The sequence below is a fragment of the Chlorocebus sabaeus genome, chromosome 6 (assembly GCF_047675955.1).
Source record: "Chlorocebus sabaeus isolate Y175 chromosome 6, mChlSab1.0.hap1, whole genome shotgun sequence".
NCBI lineage: Eukaryota > Metazoa > Chordata > Mammalia > Primates > Cercopithecidae > Chlorocebus > Chlorocebus sabaeus.
The window spans coordinates 28,771,182-28,789,066 of record NC_132909.1 but is presented as its reverse complement, the minus strand read 5'-3'; the positions used below and the strand labels follow the sequence as shown (position 1 = coordinate 28,789,066).

Sequence of the window (17,885 nt, the reverse complement as noted above, 5' to 3'; positions counted from 1 at the left end):
ATGTCTTTCCCTTTTTCTAAATAGCAAAACACCGAATTGCTCATAAACCGCATTCCAAACCAAAAACTTCAGATATTTTTGAAGCAGATATTGCAAATGATGTGAAATCCAAGGATTTGCTTGCTGATAAAGAACTGTGGGCTCGACTTGAAGAACTAGAGAGACAAGAAGAATTGCTGGGTGAACTTGATAGGTACTTGATGACAGATTATCTTTCCAAGATAATTTGTTTCTATATACATTTCCTCATTAATCTTTCTTCATTAATAAAATAGTATGTGTTCATTGAAGAAAATGCAGGGAAGCATAATATATTATCAATAATCCTTTCACCTCAAGATAAACATTAATTCTTTGGAATATTTTCTTATAGGATTGTGTGTTTGTGCATATTCCCATGCATGTGCATGTACTTTAATACTTAAGATAAACATCTTCATTTTTTTATTATAGCCTATTTTGTATAATTATACCAGATAGTTGACTTTTAATAATCTTGGATTTAATATATATAATGTTCAGTTTTAAATGAAGTATTTTTATTCTACATCCAGGATAGTGCTCTATCTTTGAATGTGTTGTGAAAAGCAGAAATACCCTTTGAATTTAAGTTTGATACAGTAAAATGTTTATTCTTGCTTTCCTTTTATAAACTTTGGAGCAGGTAATTTGTAATCTGGTCAGATAGCTATATGTATGAGAAACTTTACCAAATTGCCCTTGGAAATACACATTAGCACATACTTAGAATTGTTAAAATGCTAAATGAAGTCTGCTGCTCTAGAAGTTCCTATATTATTTTGCTTAAATGGTGTACCATATGCAATAATTAGTTTCTGTGAAAAATAGGGCAGGAAGCATACAAGTTTCTTCTTCCTACCATTTCACCTATAAATTCTTAGGTCTTTTTGATTAACTGATACTATTCATTTTTAAAAACCAGTTTTGAATCTTGTGATTTTTCTTGGTCATGATTCTCTATTTTTGTATGATGTTATTTCAGTTCTGTTGCATTTTCTATTTTGTTATTTTTGTAAGGTCCTCAAATCTTTTATAGAATCAAGTATGATAAGTGTTCACTCGTGTGTATAAATATAAGTATATTCATGTGCATATGTATAAATCCTTTATTTTTTAAAATGACAGTAATACATGCTCATTGTAAAATCTGAGTATAGGAGTAGAAAATAAGTGTGTATTATGGTTATGTGGTTTCAATTTCTGGTCTTTAAGTAGAGATACATGTTCTCTGAATTTCTTACAACTTTGTTATTATTGGTACTATATATATATTGCATATGGCCAATATCTTTCTTGCAAAGATAAAAAAAAATCTTCTATATTCTACTTATGTCTGAATAACTGCAATATATAGAAGCAGCATAGGAACTAATGTTTTTTGTTAACTTCAAAACATTTTTTTGTTTTTGAACTTAGAATTCCAGTTTTAAAAATACTTTATTCAAGATCTTAGTATTTACTCATGGAAACTAACTGGAAATTTAAATAATGTAAAATTCTAGTATGTTTGTTTGATCTTGTTAATTTTCTTCTCCCTTACTAGTAAGCCTGATATTGTGATTGCAAATGGAGAAGATACAACATCTTCTGAAGAGGAAAAGGAAGATCATAACACAAATGTGAATGCAATGCATCAAGTAACAGACTCTCATACTCTGGACAGTTGTCATAAGGATGTTGCAAGTTCAGAACCATTCAGTGTTCAAATGAGTAGTCAGTTGAACTGTTCAGTGAATGGTTCCAGTTCTTACCACAGTGATGATGATGATGATGATGACGATGAGGACGACGACAACATTGACGACCATGATGGTGATAATGACCATGAGGCTTTAGGGGTTGGAGATAATTCTATACCAACAATATATTTTTCTCATACTGTTGAGCCTAAGAGGGTTTGTATACTTTTAACTTTACTAATTTTGCATGTAATTTGAACATTAAGCATTATGATATTTTTTAAAAGAGTAGTATTAACAGTCATTATCATTGCAGATAGTGCCAGACAGGAAAATCATCTTTTGCCTCTTGTTCTGACCAATTTAAGAAGAAAAAGGGGAAAAAAAATTTAGTTAGCTGGTATTGGTCCATTGTTCTCTGAAACAATGCATTGTTTGGGGTCTGGAAGGGGATCAGATTTGAGTGGCAACTACTGTAACTTCACCTGTCCTTCATTCAGAGAGTTTTTCTCAAGAATCCTGGAGTTAATTATATTGTAGATATTTTAGTGTGCTTAGCATGTTGAAAGTGACTACATTAGTTAAATTTTTAATTATGCCAGGTTGTTTTCTATGGACATAAAATGAATACTTCATAAGCACAAAGGGAAAATGTAGGAGAAAGTAAAAATTAGTTTCTTTTCTGATAAAGTAAATATAAACATCTGTGGATAATCATGACTTTAGAATTTTGGCATTTTAGAGCTGGGGGTGACTGTGGAGATTTTCTAATACAGAGTTTTAAAGCTTTTCTCTAGTATGAAAAGCCTTTTGTTCCCTCCATACTTACTGTAGAATCCCAGTGTTTAAAATAGATCAAAGCAGGTTGGCTCTGATTGAAGGAAGGATTGGCCGCCTTAAGTCCATCTTTGCCCTCTCTCTGCTCCATGTACTGTTCTAAGGAGGCACTGGGAATTCGTCTAATTCGTCTTTCTCAGGGAAATTTAAGGCCTAGTAGACATAGATCTGGTTGGTAATAAAACAGAAACTCTTTCGCCTCAGTGAGTGCCCTTTCTACACAATATTCCCAATTGCCTGTATCAGAGTAAAGGGTCTGTGGTATCAGTCTTAAGTGTGTGTGATTATCATTTAATGAAATACGTTTAAAACATATTTAATATTTCTTAGCTTCCTGAGTTATTCCTGCTCCAATATGAAGTGAAATAATTGTATGTGTTTTTATATTCTAATATGTCAGACTGACGGGTCTTCCCCTGATTCTTCGGGAAAAGTTGACTGAGATGATTAGCCAGAAAAGGTCGCTCTGTGATTCTTTTGCCAGGCTTTTACTTTTTTCCTGTTTTCATTTAGATAGAAAGAACAAGTATTATTTGCAGGAATGTTATAGGGAATAGTGGGCATTATTGTGGAAAGTATGGTCTAAGTGCTGACTAGGGGAGGAAAAATGACATGTTAACCCCATGTGAACCCTGAACAGGGTTGGTTTTTATTTTTTTACTCCTTCAATTTCTAAAAGTTAGAGATGTTTTAAAAATTCTAAATAGGCACTATTTAATAGTACTTTTATGACTTAAAGATTATATTCCTACTGAATTTTTTTTTGTTGTTGTTTATACTCTTTCTTTTGAAATACGTAATTCAAGCCAAAAACTTGTATCAAAGGAATCAGGTGATATGAAGCTTATAAGAAATCTAGCATTTAGTTCAAATGTATTTTGCTTTCTCTACAATAATAAAGACACTGAAGACTAGGATTTGTTATTAAAGATTTACTTTAGAGGTCATAGATCTGTGAGGTAAGGACTTTTTTAAATTCCACCTGATAATGCACATCATTTCAGCATCAGAAAATTTCAGCTGCCTCTCTTACTATTTGTTTAGTTACAGAGTTTGTTTTGGTTTCACTTTTATTTAATTTGTCAAAAGGTTCTTAATTTCTTGCTCTGAAATTTTAGGTCCGAATAAATACTGGAAAGAATACCACTTTAAAATTCAGTGAAAAGAAAGAAGAAGCCAAACGTAAACGAAAGAACAGCACTGGCAGTGGCCACTCTGCCCAGGAGCTGCCGACCATCAGGACACCTGCTGACATTTATAGGTGGGAGGCGCTCACAGCTGCAGGGCCGTCTGCTGGCCTTGTCTCTCTTTCTGCCACTGAACCTTTACCAGAGAAAGTTGTTTGTAACACAGGAGACCCTCACTGAAATGTGAAGTGTTCTGAGGAGTTAGCTTAGAATCTGATAGGCTGAGTGGCTGTAGCTTCCCAGTCCAGAGCAGTGGGAATGGAGGAATTTTTTTTTTTCCACTTTCTCCTCTTCACCAGTGCTTTTGAAACATTTCCAGATGGTCTAGTTAGAAAATCTTGTATCTTCAGAAATGCATTTTTGTTTCCAGTGGGCTAGGTCTGTACTTTTCTACCACAGCCATAATATGCTTGGCATGCAGTTTACCTTTTCAGAGTAGAAGTTATACTGTTGCAGTTTTGTTTTTTTTTTTTTTTGGAATTGTTTGTTGAGAAAACTATTACTTGAAAATACATATTGTTTTTATGACCCTTATTAAATAGTGAAAACTGCTAAATGTATACGTGGGTCTAAAACTTTATGTAGAGTTTTGGCAAACCATGCTATTGCCACCTAGGACATGCTTAAAAATAACATGCTGTGTTTTATTAGGCCAGATAAATCATATCTTTCAAAATAGTATGAAAATGTCATTTGAGGCTATAAAATTAATTGTGATTGTGACTATTTTAGATATAAGGTTTTAATAAAAATTTTCAGATTAATTTCTACAGTAGATTTAAGGAAATTTTCAAAAGGTTATTCTCAGTTTTATGAGTTACGTACAGTGAATGTATATGTGTTTTGAATATCACAGAGCCTTTGTTGATGTTGTGAATGGAGAATATGTCCCTCGCAAATCCATCCTGAAGTCTCGAAGTAGAGAGAATAGTGTGTGTAGTGACACCAGTGAAAGCAGTGCTGCTGAATTTGACGATAGGCGGGGAGTTTTGAGGAGTATCAGCTGCGAAGAAGCCACTTGCAGTGACACCAGTGAGAGCATTTTGGAAGAGGAACCACAAGAAAGTCATCAAAAGAAACTTTTGCCCTTATCAGTAACACCTGAGGTGTGTGTGTGTCTTTTAATTCTTTATTTCGTATAGTATCTTTGGCCAATTTTAGCTATTTGATCTGAAAAGTCATAAGATTTAATTAATTCTAGGTTTCATACTTTCTTGATACTAATTAATAAAAAATTAACAGTCACAAGCAAACAGTACAAATATTGTGATACTCACATAGTTTATTTTTTGATAAACACATCACTTGTCTTAATAGACACATTATTGTGTCTTATTTCAGCAAAATGGGAAATTTAAAATATCTTACTTGGCATTATGTATTACATTTGTAGCTAGGAAATTATTTAGCAGTTTATTTTAAATAAATTACCAGTAGGTCATTTTCTGATAGTGTAAAGATCAGATTATACTATTCTCTTTTAAATACCTTGGCTAAGTTAAAGAAAAATAATGCATGCATAGCAGATAATTATCTAAAGTCTAATATTTTGCCCTGTACCAGTGAAACTTAACTCTTGGGGGATTATGGAATTGTTTTATAATCTCATGAAAGCTGTAGACCATGTCCTTAGAAAAAATAGTGCACACTCAATACGCTTTCACCCACCACGCCTCTAACAGTTTTTGGTGGCGGTGCAGGGGAGGTTAGGAAATCCCCAAATAAGGATGTCTGTGAAATATAAGGCTATTAATTTCTTCATTCTTGTGTTTTGGTGAGTATTTGAAGTTTTCAATTTAAAAAGTAGGAAGATTAGGGAACCCATGCCTGGATCAAATCGATGCGCACATTTGTATATATAATAAGATGCATGCATATATATAAATAATCTTATATAAAAATTCCATTGCTTTTACTAAATGGTATTATACTCAGTGTATTAAATGGTAATTGGGGGTGGAGATTGGTAGCATTTAGGGACAGTACATATGACTAGAATGTTTTCTTCGCCTCTTCTCAGTATAATGATCTTAGGTGACCTGGAAAGTATCTTACCTTATTTAATTGTCTTCCATACTGTTAGAAAACAGGTAATGTAGACTTTTGCTGATAAATATTTGAATATTAGTTTTTTGTAAGGACTTAGTGTATCATGGTACAGCTAGAGTGTGGAACCTGTTTTTTATTTCACCCTTACTAGTTTTGCATTTTGTATGGAAATGTTTAATAGTAGTTGCTATAAATTTTTTAACATCAAAGAAATAGTTCATGATTATGGTAAGTGCTTTGGAAGATACCCTTTTCAGTATCTTTTTAAATGCTAAAATATCTCTTTTTCAAAAGCATTTTAAATAGAAGAAGGAGAAGAAGGCTCTATGCTCATCGTGATAAAGTGGAGTTTTTAGGAAAGTAAGCTTTAATCTGCTTTTACCAGCTGAACTCCAGAAATAATGTAGGAGAGAGATGGCTTTCTTTGTTTTTGTTTCAGTGGTGGGGCAAGGTAGAAGAAGGTGGCTTTTTAAATTATTCAGGTGATAATGTTGTTTTAACTAATTTTGAGCAGTTGGTAGACAGAGGAAAGCAAAGTGTACATTCAAGTTCACCTGTCAAATTTTGGTTTGTAGAGGGAAGGATGGAGGTTCTAAATATCAGAAATCTTAAAAAAAAAAAAAAAAAAAAAATTGGCCGGGCATGGTGGCTGATGCCTGTAATCTCAGCACAGCACTGTGGGAGGCCGAGGCGGGCGGATCACGAGATCAGGAGATAGAGACCACCCTGGCTAACACAGTGAAACCCCGTCTCTTCTAAAAAATACAAAGAAAAAAGCCGGGCGTGGTGGTGGGCGCCTGTAGTGCCAGCTACTCGGGAGGCTGAAGCCAGAAGAATGGCGTGAACCCAGGAGGCGGAACTTTCAGTGAGGCGAGATTGCACCACTGCACTCCAGCCTGGGTGACAGAGGGAGACTCTGTCTCAAAAAAACAAAAACAAAAACAAAAAAAACTTCCTTGGGTCTTACCTATTTTTGTATAAAACAACATGTACAGATATTTCCAGCAATTTACGCACATTGTTTAATTCTGTTCCAGTTGAACATACAGTTGACCAGATTAAATGCAGCAAACATCCAGTTGAAATTAACATCCAGTTGAGTCATTTTCTTTTTTTGTGGAACTTCTGATTTCTGTCAGTTAATTATCTTAAAATTTTGAAACCTGTGCTTATTCCTACTAGTGTCAGCACTTTTATTTTTCAACTTCCACTGATCTCTTAAAATTGAGGCAAAATGCAATAAAATATTTAAATAATTGCATAAACACCACCAAAGAGATTTCAGTTAGAAATGTCAGTACTGGGTGAAACTAAGCTATTGGCTAGCAGGTGCAAGGCCACCATAGGATAGCTCATTCATCAACTGATGTACAGAAGTCGGAGTTTGACACCCTAATAGCATTTTTATTTTAATATGTTATTTTTCACAGCATGGGGCGGACATGAATGGAATGTATGAAAGTTTGAAGACCTTTTATTTATCCATTTCTGTTTTTTCCCAGATAAAATTTACATTTTACATTTTGTTTTCTTGCATATATACTGTAAAAATTACTTCTATTTGGTGGTGAAAATAAAATTTAATGGTGTTAGTTTCTCTGAACAATTGGTATTTTGATGTAGTAGTGTTGTCTAGCCACAAATCTTGTGAATTTACTTTTAATGAAAAGAAATGTCAAATTAGTGAATGGGAAGATTTTGTGGGTGTCTTACTTGCATTTTATTACCATAACCTGACTTTTGTTTTCTAGGCTTTTTCTGGAACTGTTATAGAAAAAGAATTTGTATCGCCTTCCTTAACACCACACCCAGCCATTGCTCATCCTGCACTACCCACTATTCCAGAACGAAAGGAAGTTCTGTTGGAAGCGTCAGAAGAAACTGGAAAGAGGGTTTCAAAGTTTAAAGCTGCCAGATTGCAACAGAAAAACTAGGCCCTGTCTAGGAAATGAGAATTTACATTCTAAAACCTAGTTGTTTATTTGTTTAGAATATCTATAGCAAAATAGGTTACATGTAGTTTGAAATAAGGTATCCTGAGTTACTTTGGCAACAAGTTCTTTTACCCTTGGTATTTGAAAAAAATCAAAGTAACTGTCTGAATACTTTAATATTCGGCTTGTTTTGTTAATTCTCTGAATACTGTCAACACTTTTGTCTAAGTTTGCCTTTACGATACAGTGGCAGCATTTTGAATTACTTTTCAAAGAATACTGTTCATATGCATTGTTTTTGTGTTTCAAACTAAATACAGGCAGTTTTGTGCCAGCTGTGATATTGTGCATACCATATGGACCATTTTAAAGAAAATTTTAAAATTTCAAATAGATTCAACAATTATATTACTTGCTTTCACATTTTAAAGGCACTTTAAAAAAATCTACTTCTCTTGTAGGTTTTGCAGCTAGTTGGCTATTCAAGAAACCTCGCCCCTCTGAATGTCATACTGTAATCTTTAAGGAAGAAAGCTACATGAATTAATTGTACTCTATGGGAAAATTTCTTTGGAAAGATATTTTGTAAAACTTTTTTTTTCCAGTAAAAACTTTATGAAACTTGGTCTCAAAAATGTTGTGAACTTTATGATTCAAAATTGAGTACAGATATGTCCTTGATTCATATATGTGCTACATGTATCACACAACAGATCTGGAATTCTTTCAGTTCCTCAGACACTTCTCCCTTAGTTTTTGCAGTTTCACTGGGATTATGTTTTGGGAGACAAGGAAAGGTCTGGATGTTTAAATGTTTTAAATAAAAATTCCTTACAATTTCATCTTTCCAACATTTGCATTCTTTAAGGCTACTTTCCTACTAACTGAAATAACACATTTACTTTGAGCACAACTCCTCAAAGATAAATTTTTTCTAACATTGCAAATAACACTACAAGTTAATCATTAGCTTGATGCATGCTAAAATGTAGCTTTTAAAAAGCATTCTGGGCCGGGCGTGGTGGCTCAAGCCTGTAATCGCAGCACTTTGGGAGGCCGAGACGGGCGGATCACGAGGTCAGGAGATCGAGACGTCTCTACTGAAAAAAAAAACTACAAAAAACTAGCCGGGCGAGGTGGCGGGCGTCTGTAGTCCCAGCTACCCGGGAGGCTGAGCCAGAAGAATGGCATAAACCCGGGAGGCGGAGCTTGCAGTGAGCTGAGAGCCGGCCACTGCACTCCAGCCTGGGCAACAGAGCCAGACTCCGTCTCAAAATAAATAAATAAATAAAAAGCATTCTGCGTTAGTACTAAAATAAGCCATCAATGCCATTCCACCCTCTATTCATGGCTAAATATTTAAAGGTTATTTATAGCTGCTTTAATGAATTCTTAAACAAAGTGAAATTATGTCCTAGAAAAGTAGAAGCTATTTGTAACTAGAACAGTGTAACTTTAAAGTTTTATGAATATGTATTTTAATGACAAGGGGGCAAACTTGAATCCCCACTAGTTAACGGATAATTCAACGACTGATTTTGAAAGATCACCTAAAAATGTAGATTTCTTCTTTAGTAAATTTAGATCAACTGTGCATATATTTTGTAGTTAAAAAGTATTTCTTTCAGTTCATGCCCCAACCCCCACTAAAACCAAAGCAGAAATTACACACACAAAGGTGCTCCCGTTAGGAATTGCTATTCACATGAGCCTTTCTGTGCTAGATTTTTTTTCCCAGAAACAAACTTTACTGTAGGACTATTGTGGTGTTCTTAACAGATTTGTAATTTCAAGATGCCTATCATTAATTTTTCATGTTCACAAACTTGATTTTGAGCCTATGTTACATCTTTGAGATAGGTTTTCCCTCATAGAACAAGATGGTAGGAGAAGAAGTGTTTGATAACACATTTTTGCATGTTCTGCTCTGGAGACCATGAAATAGTGTTGCCCCATTTCATAGCTTCAGTCTTCTAACAAAGTATGAAATTGTAATTTAAAATTACAACTTTTTTATATTAAAGTTTGGGACAAAATGAAGTTGGTCTTACCTGTTCTGTTTTAAACCGTTATAAAACAGACCAAGAGATTCTCTTTTAAAAAACTTTCTATTTTGAAATATAATAGCTTTAGTCCTTCAGCACAATTGCACAAAATAGTACCAAGAGTTCCCACATACCCTCATTTCATTCAGCCTCCCTCAGTATTATAACATAGAACCATAATATAATTATCCAAATCAGGAAATTTATGTTGGTGCAATGGCATTACCTAAACTACAGGTCTTACTTGAATTTCACCAACTTTTCCACCAAATTTTCCATTAGGAAAAGAAGTAGTGTTCTGTTCCCCAGATCTTGTCTATGACTCCATCTTGTGTTTATTTGTTACTGCTCTTTAGTCTTTCCTCTAGTCTCAGACAGTTCCTCAGTTTGTCTTTCATAACTTTGATATTTTTGAAGAGTACTGGTGGGATATTTTGAGGATGTTCCTTAGTTTGGATTTGTTTGATGTACTCAGATGCCTTGAGGTTTTGCAATTTTGAAAAGAATACCACAGAAAATGCATCATATCAAGAGGTACATTCTAGTGTGTCATTTCGAGTTCCTTATTTTGGTGTGTCAGTCTTAATCACTTGGTTAAGGTGATTGCCAGTTATCTCCACTGTAAAATTACTGCTTCCTTTGTAGTTCATATCTTGGGAGCGATACATGAGTGATGCATGAGACATGCAAATTCTTTTCTCCTCCAGCTTATGCTAAGTTTTCCATTTATTGGTGGATCTTGTCTGTAACAGTTATCACTATGGTGTTTGCCTAAAGGTAATTTTCTGTTTTGCCCTTTTCTTCCACATTTATTTCTTGAAATTCTTTTATAATAACAAGCTTTGTCTCCATACCTCTCCCAGCTTATTTCATTATATCTGTGGACACCTGGATATTTTATTATATGGGTTAAAATTCATTACTTACTACCATTGTTTTGTTGCTCAAATTCTTCTGCATTTGCCCATTAGGAACTCCTTTGAGTTAACTCCTGAGTTCTTTCAACAAGTTCCCATCTTTTTTTGAACACTTTCTTACTGGCACCACAAAATACTACAGGACCATCTATTTTTCCAGTCCCAGCCCTGGAAACAAGCACTTCAAGGAACCCTGGTTCCTTTAATTGGAACATGGTGTTTAGAAACCAACATCTGTTCAGTTAAGTATACTAAGTGCCAGTGGGGTGTCATTGCCTCTTGGGCCTTTTCAGCAGATAGAGCTAGGAAATACATGTATATGTATTAATGAATATACATTTATGTATCTGTTTATTAAAAAACCATGAGTTTGCACTGATACTTCTGATTCTAATCTAATACAGCATTAATTTCTGTTTTTCCTGATTTGTTACTTTGTTTACAACATGGGTCACCTGCCTCTTGTCTGCAGTGTATTTACTTACTGGTTTTTGGGTTTTTTTTTTCACTGTAATATACATGTAGTTTCAGAAGAGCTAATTCATACCCTAGGAGAAACACATTAACTACATTGCACTGTTATGCAATTCTTTTTGGGTTTTGCCTCATATTATCAGTAAAGAAACAGTTTTTCAAAGAAGTTCCTTAGGTCCTTTTCTTGCCCACCCTCTCTGATCTGTGGACTGATTTGTACTCTTGGTCCATTTTTTACTGTTTGAGGGTTCTCTCCACATCTTGGTTGATTTTAATGATTTATTTTTTCAGTATGTGAAAAATATGTGAAACAGGTGGTTCTCAGAGTCTGAGCTTTGTAAAAGGATATACATGGAGAAGTGTCGTTCGTACCTCTTTCCTCCCACCCCATTCCCATTCCCAGCTGCTTTCTATCACTTTCCCGCCTGCCCATAGTAAACTCTAGTTTCTTGTTTAACCTTTCTATATCTTTTGCACAAATCCCCACCTACCTACTATAAAGAACCAACATTTTTAGTTACTGGTTTAACTCTTCTATATTCTATACTCACAGCAAATGTGTATTTTCTTTTTCCCTTTTTTTTTTTTTTTTTTTTTTTTTGAGGCTGTCACTGTTACCCAGACTCGAGTGCAGTGGTGCAGTCTCGGCTTACTGCAATCTCGGCCTCCTGTGTTCAAGCGATTCTCATGCCTCAGTCTCTCGAGCAGCTGGGACTACAGGTGCGTGCCACCATGCCCAGGTGTTTTTTTTGTTTTTTTTTTCCTGTGTTTTGGTAGAGACAGGGTTTTGCCATGTTGGTCAGATTGGTCTAGAACGGACTGCAAGTGATCTACCTGCCGCGGCCTCCCAAAGTGCTGGTATTACAGGTGTGAGCCACTGTGCTCGGCCAATTTTTTTTTTTTTTTTTTTTGAGACGGAGTTTTGCTCTGTTGCCCAGGCTGGGGTGCAGTGGCGGGATCTCGGCTCACTGCAAGCTCCACCTCCCGGGTTCACGCCATTCTCCTGTCTCAGCTTCCCAAGTAGGGACTACAGGCACTTATCACCACGCCCAGCTAATTTTTTGTATTTTTAATAGAGACAGGGTTTCACCATGTTAGCCAGGATGGTCTCAATCTCCTGACCCTCATGATCCGCCCGCCTCAGCCTCCCAAAGTACTGGGATTACAGGCGTGAGTCACCGCGCCCAGCCCAAGGACATAGTTTTAACACACGTATGTCTACATATCAATGATGATTTTTTAGAATGATTCTGCAGCAGTATGGTATCTTAAAGGGATTTCAAAATCATTAAAAATATTGTTACATAATGATTATGTTCATTTTACTAAAATTTGATTTTTAAAAAATTGGTCATGCATGTTTAAGAGCTTTCTATTCATTGAAATAGTTCCTAATTTGTGAAATGCAGGTGTCTATTTTACAGATTTGTCTCCTCCATAAGAAACAGGTTTTCAAGGGCGAAACTGTTCTTTATCCATTGCTGTTTAGGTGGTGGCATGTAGGCTGTCAAGCAAAGACCTATTAAGTGAATTCCTCAATTACAAGAAATATGATTTATATATTTAATTGATCAGTATTAAATTTTTACATTTTAAAATAATTTAAATTTCATTTTAGAATATCATTTAGGGTTAAAAAAAATGTTTTTTCAGTTCCCTTAACCAATAAGTCACAAAAAGGTAAATAATTTTTTTTTTAGCCCTTGCTATGTGTCATGCATTTTTAGTACACTTGGTGTGGATTATCTCATTTAATGCTCACAGCATCCCAGTGAGGTAGAAACTATTGTTTTATCCTTCACCTTCATCCTACCAAGAGAGAGACTAACATTTTAAGCCACACAACCATTAAGTAGGTTAAACTCAGGCAGCTATGTTCCAGAAACAACACTCGTAACACGTTTTTTTGGCCTTTTTTTTTTTTTTTTAACATTGCCATCTAAACAAGAGCACTCAGCTAGTGAGGAAATATGTGATCTATATGATGTCTCCATAATTTCACCTACTCACCATGAGGCCACCTTTTAAAAAATCTGAATTTTTGAAGCCTGTTTTGTTTGTTAAACTTTCTACATAAGACAATTAATGTTGACTTGGTGGAATAGGGTGCAGGTTTTCAGTGATGTTATTTGGCCATATACACAAAAGGAATATGATAGGTGGAGAATAGTAAAATTAAGAAGTAATCAGTGTAACGGTATTTCTCTGAAAAGCTCATTTTTAAATTTTATGTGAATTTAGGCATTATGTGCATGTGAGTTTAAAATTAGTATGTTCCTCATCAAGTAACCTCATAGTGACCCTCTTTATCCCTAATCATGTTTTTTCCTTTAGAGAGTAATAGATCTAAATATTTTCCTAATAGGTTCCATCTTTTGTGTGTGAGAGAGCTTTCTGTTTTGTTTTTGTTTATATGCATACATGCACCTAATAGAATTATGCTGTTATTAGTGTAAACAGTTGTTTCAGTACCTTTAGTGATGCTTGGTTACATGGATGAATTGTGTAGTGATGAAGTTGGGAGATTTTACTGCATCTGTTACCTGAGTAGTGTATGTTGTACCCAATATATAATTTTTTATCCCTCACCCCACACCCGGCCTCCCCGTTCTGAGTCTCCAGTGTCCATTATGTCACTCTGTATGTCTTTTTGTACCCATAGCTTAGCTCCCACTTATAAGTGATAACAGGCGTTATTTGGTTTTCCACCCGAGTTACTTCACTGGAGGAAAATGGCCTCCAGTTCCATCCAAGTTGCTCCAAAAGACATCATTTCATTCGCTTTTATGGCTGAGTAGTATGCCATGGTGTATATCTACCACATTTTCTTTATTCACTTATTGATTGACGGACACTTAGGTTGGTTCCATATCTTTGCAGCTGTGAATTGTGCTGTGATAAACGTGCAGTTGTCTTTTCGATACAGTGACTTCTTTTCCTTTGGGTAGATAGTAGTGGGATTGCTGGATCAAACGGTAAATCTACTTGCAGTTCTTTGAGAAATCTCCATAGTGTTTTCCACAGAGGTTGTACTAATTTACATTCCCACCAGCAGTGTATAAGTGTTCCCTTTTCACCACATCCATGCATTATCTATTGCTTTTTGACTTTTTAGTAATAACCATTGTGGCTGGGGTAAAGTGGTATCTCATTGTGGCTTTAATTTGCATTTCCTTAATGAATATTTTTTCATGTTTCTTGGCCATTTGTGTGTCTTCTTTTGAAAAATGTCTGTCATTTGCCCACTTTTTAATGGGATTTTTTTTTTTCTTGTTGATTTGTTTGAGTTCCTTGTAGATTCTGGATATTGGTCCTTTGTCGGATAGATGGTTTGCAAATATTTTCTCCTGTTTTGTGGGTTGTCTGTTTACTCTGATGATTATTTCTTTGACTGTACTGATGCTTCTTAATTTAATTAGGTTCTTTTTTTTGTGTGTGTGTGTGTTGGAGTCTTGCTCTGTCCCTAGGCTGGAGTGCAGTGGCGTGATGTTGGCTCACTGCAAACTCCACCTCCCAGGTTCATGTAATTCTCCTGTCTCAGCCTCCTGAGTAGCTGAGATTACAGACGTGTGCAACCACACCTGGCTAATTTTTGTATTTTTAGTGGAGACAGGGTTTCACCATGTTGACCAGGCTGCTCTCAAACTCCTGACCTCATGTGATTTTACAAAGTTGTAAAAAACCCTAGCTGAAATAAACTACGAAGGTGGCTTTAATACTTTTGAAGACACAATAGCACCCGCCTTGGCCTCCCAAAGTGCAGGGATTACAGGCATGAGCCACTGTGCCCAGCCCTAATTAGGTTCTATTTATTCATTTTTGTTTTTGTTGCATTTACTTTTGGGGTCTTAATCATAAATTGTTTGCCTAGGCCAATGTCTGGAAAAGTCTTTCTAGGTTTTCTTCTAGAATTTTTATGGTTTCAGGATTTATATTTGTCTTTAATCCATCTTCAGTTGATTTGTGTATATGGTGAGAGATGAGGATCCAGTTTCAATACATGTGGCTATCCAGTTTTCCCAGCACCATATATTGCATTTATTGACTAGGATGTCCTTTTCCCCAGTTGATGTTTTTGTATGCTTTGTTGAAGATCAGCTGGTTCTAAGTATTTGGCTTTATTCCTGGGTTCTCTATTCTTTTCCATTGGTCTATGTATCTATTTTTATGCCAGTACCATGCTGTTTTGGTTACTGTAGCCTTGCATTATAATTTGAAGTCAGGTAATGTGATGCCTCCAGATTTATTCATTTTGCTTAGGATTACTTTGGTTATTTGGGCTCTTTTTTGGTTCCATATGAACTTTAGGATTTTTTTCTAATTTTGTGAAAAATATTGTTAGTATTTTGATAGGAACCGTATTACATCTGTGGATTGCTTTGGGCAGTATGATATCGATTCTTCCAATCTATGAGTATGGGATATATTTCCATTTGTGTGATCTGTGACGATTTCTTTCAGCAGTGTTTAGTAGCCCACCTTGTAGTGATCTTTCACCTCCTTGGTTAAGTATATTCCTAAGTATTTTATTCTTGTTTCCAGCAGTTGTAAAAGGGATTGGGTTCTTGATTTGATTCACAGCTTGGATGTTGTTGGTGTATAGCATTGCTACTGATCTGCGTAGATTTATTATGTAACCTGAGACTTTACTGAATTTATTTATCAAATTTAGGAGTCTTTCAGAGGAGTCTTTAGGGTCTTCTAGGTGTAAGATTATATCAGTGGCAAACAGAGATAATTTGACTTCCTCTTTTCCAATTTGGATACCCTTTCTTTCCTTCTCTTGTCTGATTGCTCTGGCTAGGACTTCCTGAAAACCGTTTTTAACCTACTCTGACAGTGTCTTAAAACTGTTAAGTTTAGTCTGTATTTCATTGTAATTACTCTTACTGGGAGGACTTTACTATCTTGCTTTGGGCATTCTATTTACCTTGCTTGTTGATTGCATTTCCCTTTTTTTTTTTTTTTGTTAACTATTGCTCAGACTAAGTACTTCCCTCTTCTGTTCCTCTTCTGATGGGGAAGTTACATATCTGCTATATTTTAATGTTTTGGCAGTTAAAAAATGTGTACTATTATCACTTTATTGTAGTGTTTATATTACTTTGGTTTCATTTGTATCTAACAGCTTTATTGAGGTATAAATTTACATGCCATAACATCCACTTTACAGTATGCACTTTGGGGTTTTTTAGTAGATTCTGAGTTGTGCCACGTTGACCACAACTCAATTGTAGAACATTTCCATTATTTTAAAAACATCCCTTGTGCCTATTTTAAAAACGTTCCTTGTGCCTATTTACAGTAAATTCCTGTTCCTATCCCCAACCCCAGGACACCTTAACTAATATGGTTTCTTTATAGAGTTCTCTTTTCTGAACGATTAATAGAATCATACAATATGTAGTGTTTTGCATTTACCTTTTGATGCAAGGTTTTTGAGGTTCATCCATTTCTTAACAATTATGCATCAGTAACTTGTTTTTTCTTATTGCTGCATAGTATTCCATTGTATGGATATACCACATTTTGCTTATTCATTCACAAATTGACGGACCCTGAATTGTTCAGGCTATAGTGAATAATGTTACTATGAACATTCATATATCAGTCTGTGTGTGAATATGTGTTTTTATTTATTTAGGGTAAATACCTAGGAGTGGAATTGTTGGGTTGGATGGTGAATTTAGGTTTAACTTTTTAAGAAATTGCACAGTTTTTCAAAGAGGTTGTATAATTTGATATTCCCATCAGCAGTGTTTGAGATTTCCAGTTTCTCCACAGCTTTGGCAGCATTGTTACTATTTTGTCTTTTTTATTATAGCCTTTCTAGTGGCTGTGGAATATAATAATTGTTTTAATTTACATTTCTCTAGTGACTAATGATGTTGAAGGTCTTTTCATGTGCTTTTAGTTCTATTTACATCTTCTTGGAAGTATCTATTCAAATCTTTGGCTCAGTCTTTAATTGGTTGTCTTATTGAGTTGTAAGAAGTTCTTTTTAAAAAAATTATTTATTTTAATTAGAGACAGGGTCTTGGCTCTGTCACCTAGTGGAGTACAGCATCACAATCATGGCTCACTGCAGCCTTGACCTCCTGGCCTAAAGTGAACCTCCCATCTCAGCCTCCTGAGAAGCTGGGATTACAGGCACATGCCACCATGCCCAGCTAATTTTTAAATTTTTTGCAGAGACAGGGTCTTGCTCTGTTGCCCAGGCTGATCTAGAACTCCTAGCTTCAAGCAGTGCTCCTGCATTGACCTCCCAAAGTGCTGGGATTACAGGTGTAAGCCACTGTACCTGATTGTAAGAGTTCTTTATATAGTCTAAATACAAGCCCTTTATCAAATATATGAATTGCAAATGTTTTCTCTAAGTCTGTGGCTTGTCTTTGATTTTTTAAATGTCTTTTGAAGCACAAAATCTTTAGTTTTAATGAAGTCCAATTGATATATATACACACACACATATATACACACACATACACACATATATACATATATGCATATATATGCATATATATACATATACACATGTATACATATATATGCCTATATATACACACACACATATTTGTGGTTAGTGTTTTTGGCATCTTATCTAAGAATTCTTTAATCCAAAATAATAAAATTTTACTCCTATGTTTTCTTCTAGAAGTTTTGTACTTTAACTCTTAGAGTTAGCGCTATGATCTGTTTTGGGTGTGGGGTGAGTCCAGGGTCTCAATCTGACTTTTTGCAT

At 35.2% G+C, this 17,885-nt stretch overlaps 1 protein-coding gene across 4 annotated transcripts in view; it reads left to right on the top strand.

Moving 5' to 3' along the window:
* The window catches only part of URI1 (URI1 prefoldin like chaperone), a 72,657-nt gene extending 64,315 nt beyond the window's left edge, over positions 1–8,342 (top strand). For all 4 annotated transcript variants that reach the window (XM_007996141.3, XM_007996144.3, XM_037991331.2 and 1 more), the window contains 5 exons: positions 25–193; positions 1,565–1,916; positions 3,656–3,798; positions 4,581–4,830; positions 7,525–8,342. In XM_007996141.3, coding sequence (XP_007994332.3) covers positions 25–193; positions 1,565–1,916; positions 3,656–3,798; positions 4,581–4,830; positions 7,525–7,707 — 1,097 coding nt within the window. In that variant the 3' untranslated portion in view covers positions 7,708–8,342. The remainder of the gene's footprint in view (positions 1–24; positions 194–1,564; positions 1,917–3,655; positions 3,799–4,580; positions 4,831–7,524) is intronic.
* The last annotated feature ends 9,543 nt before the right edge of the window (positions 8,343–17,885 follow it).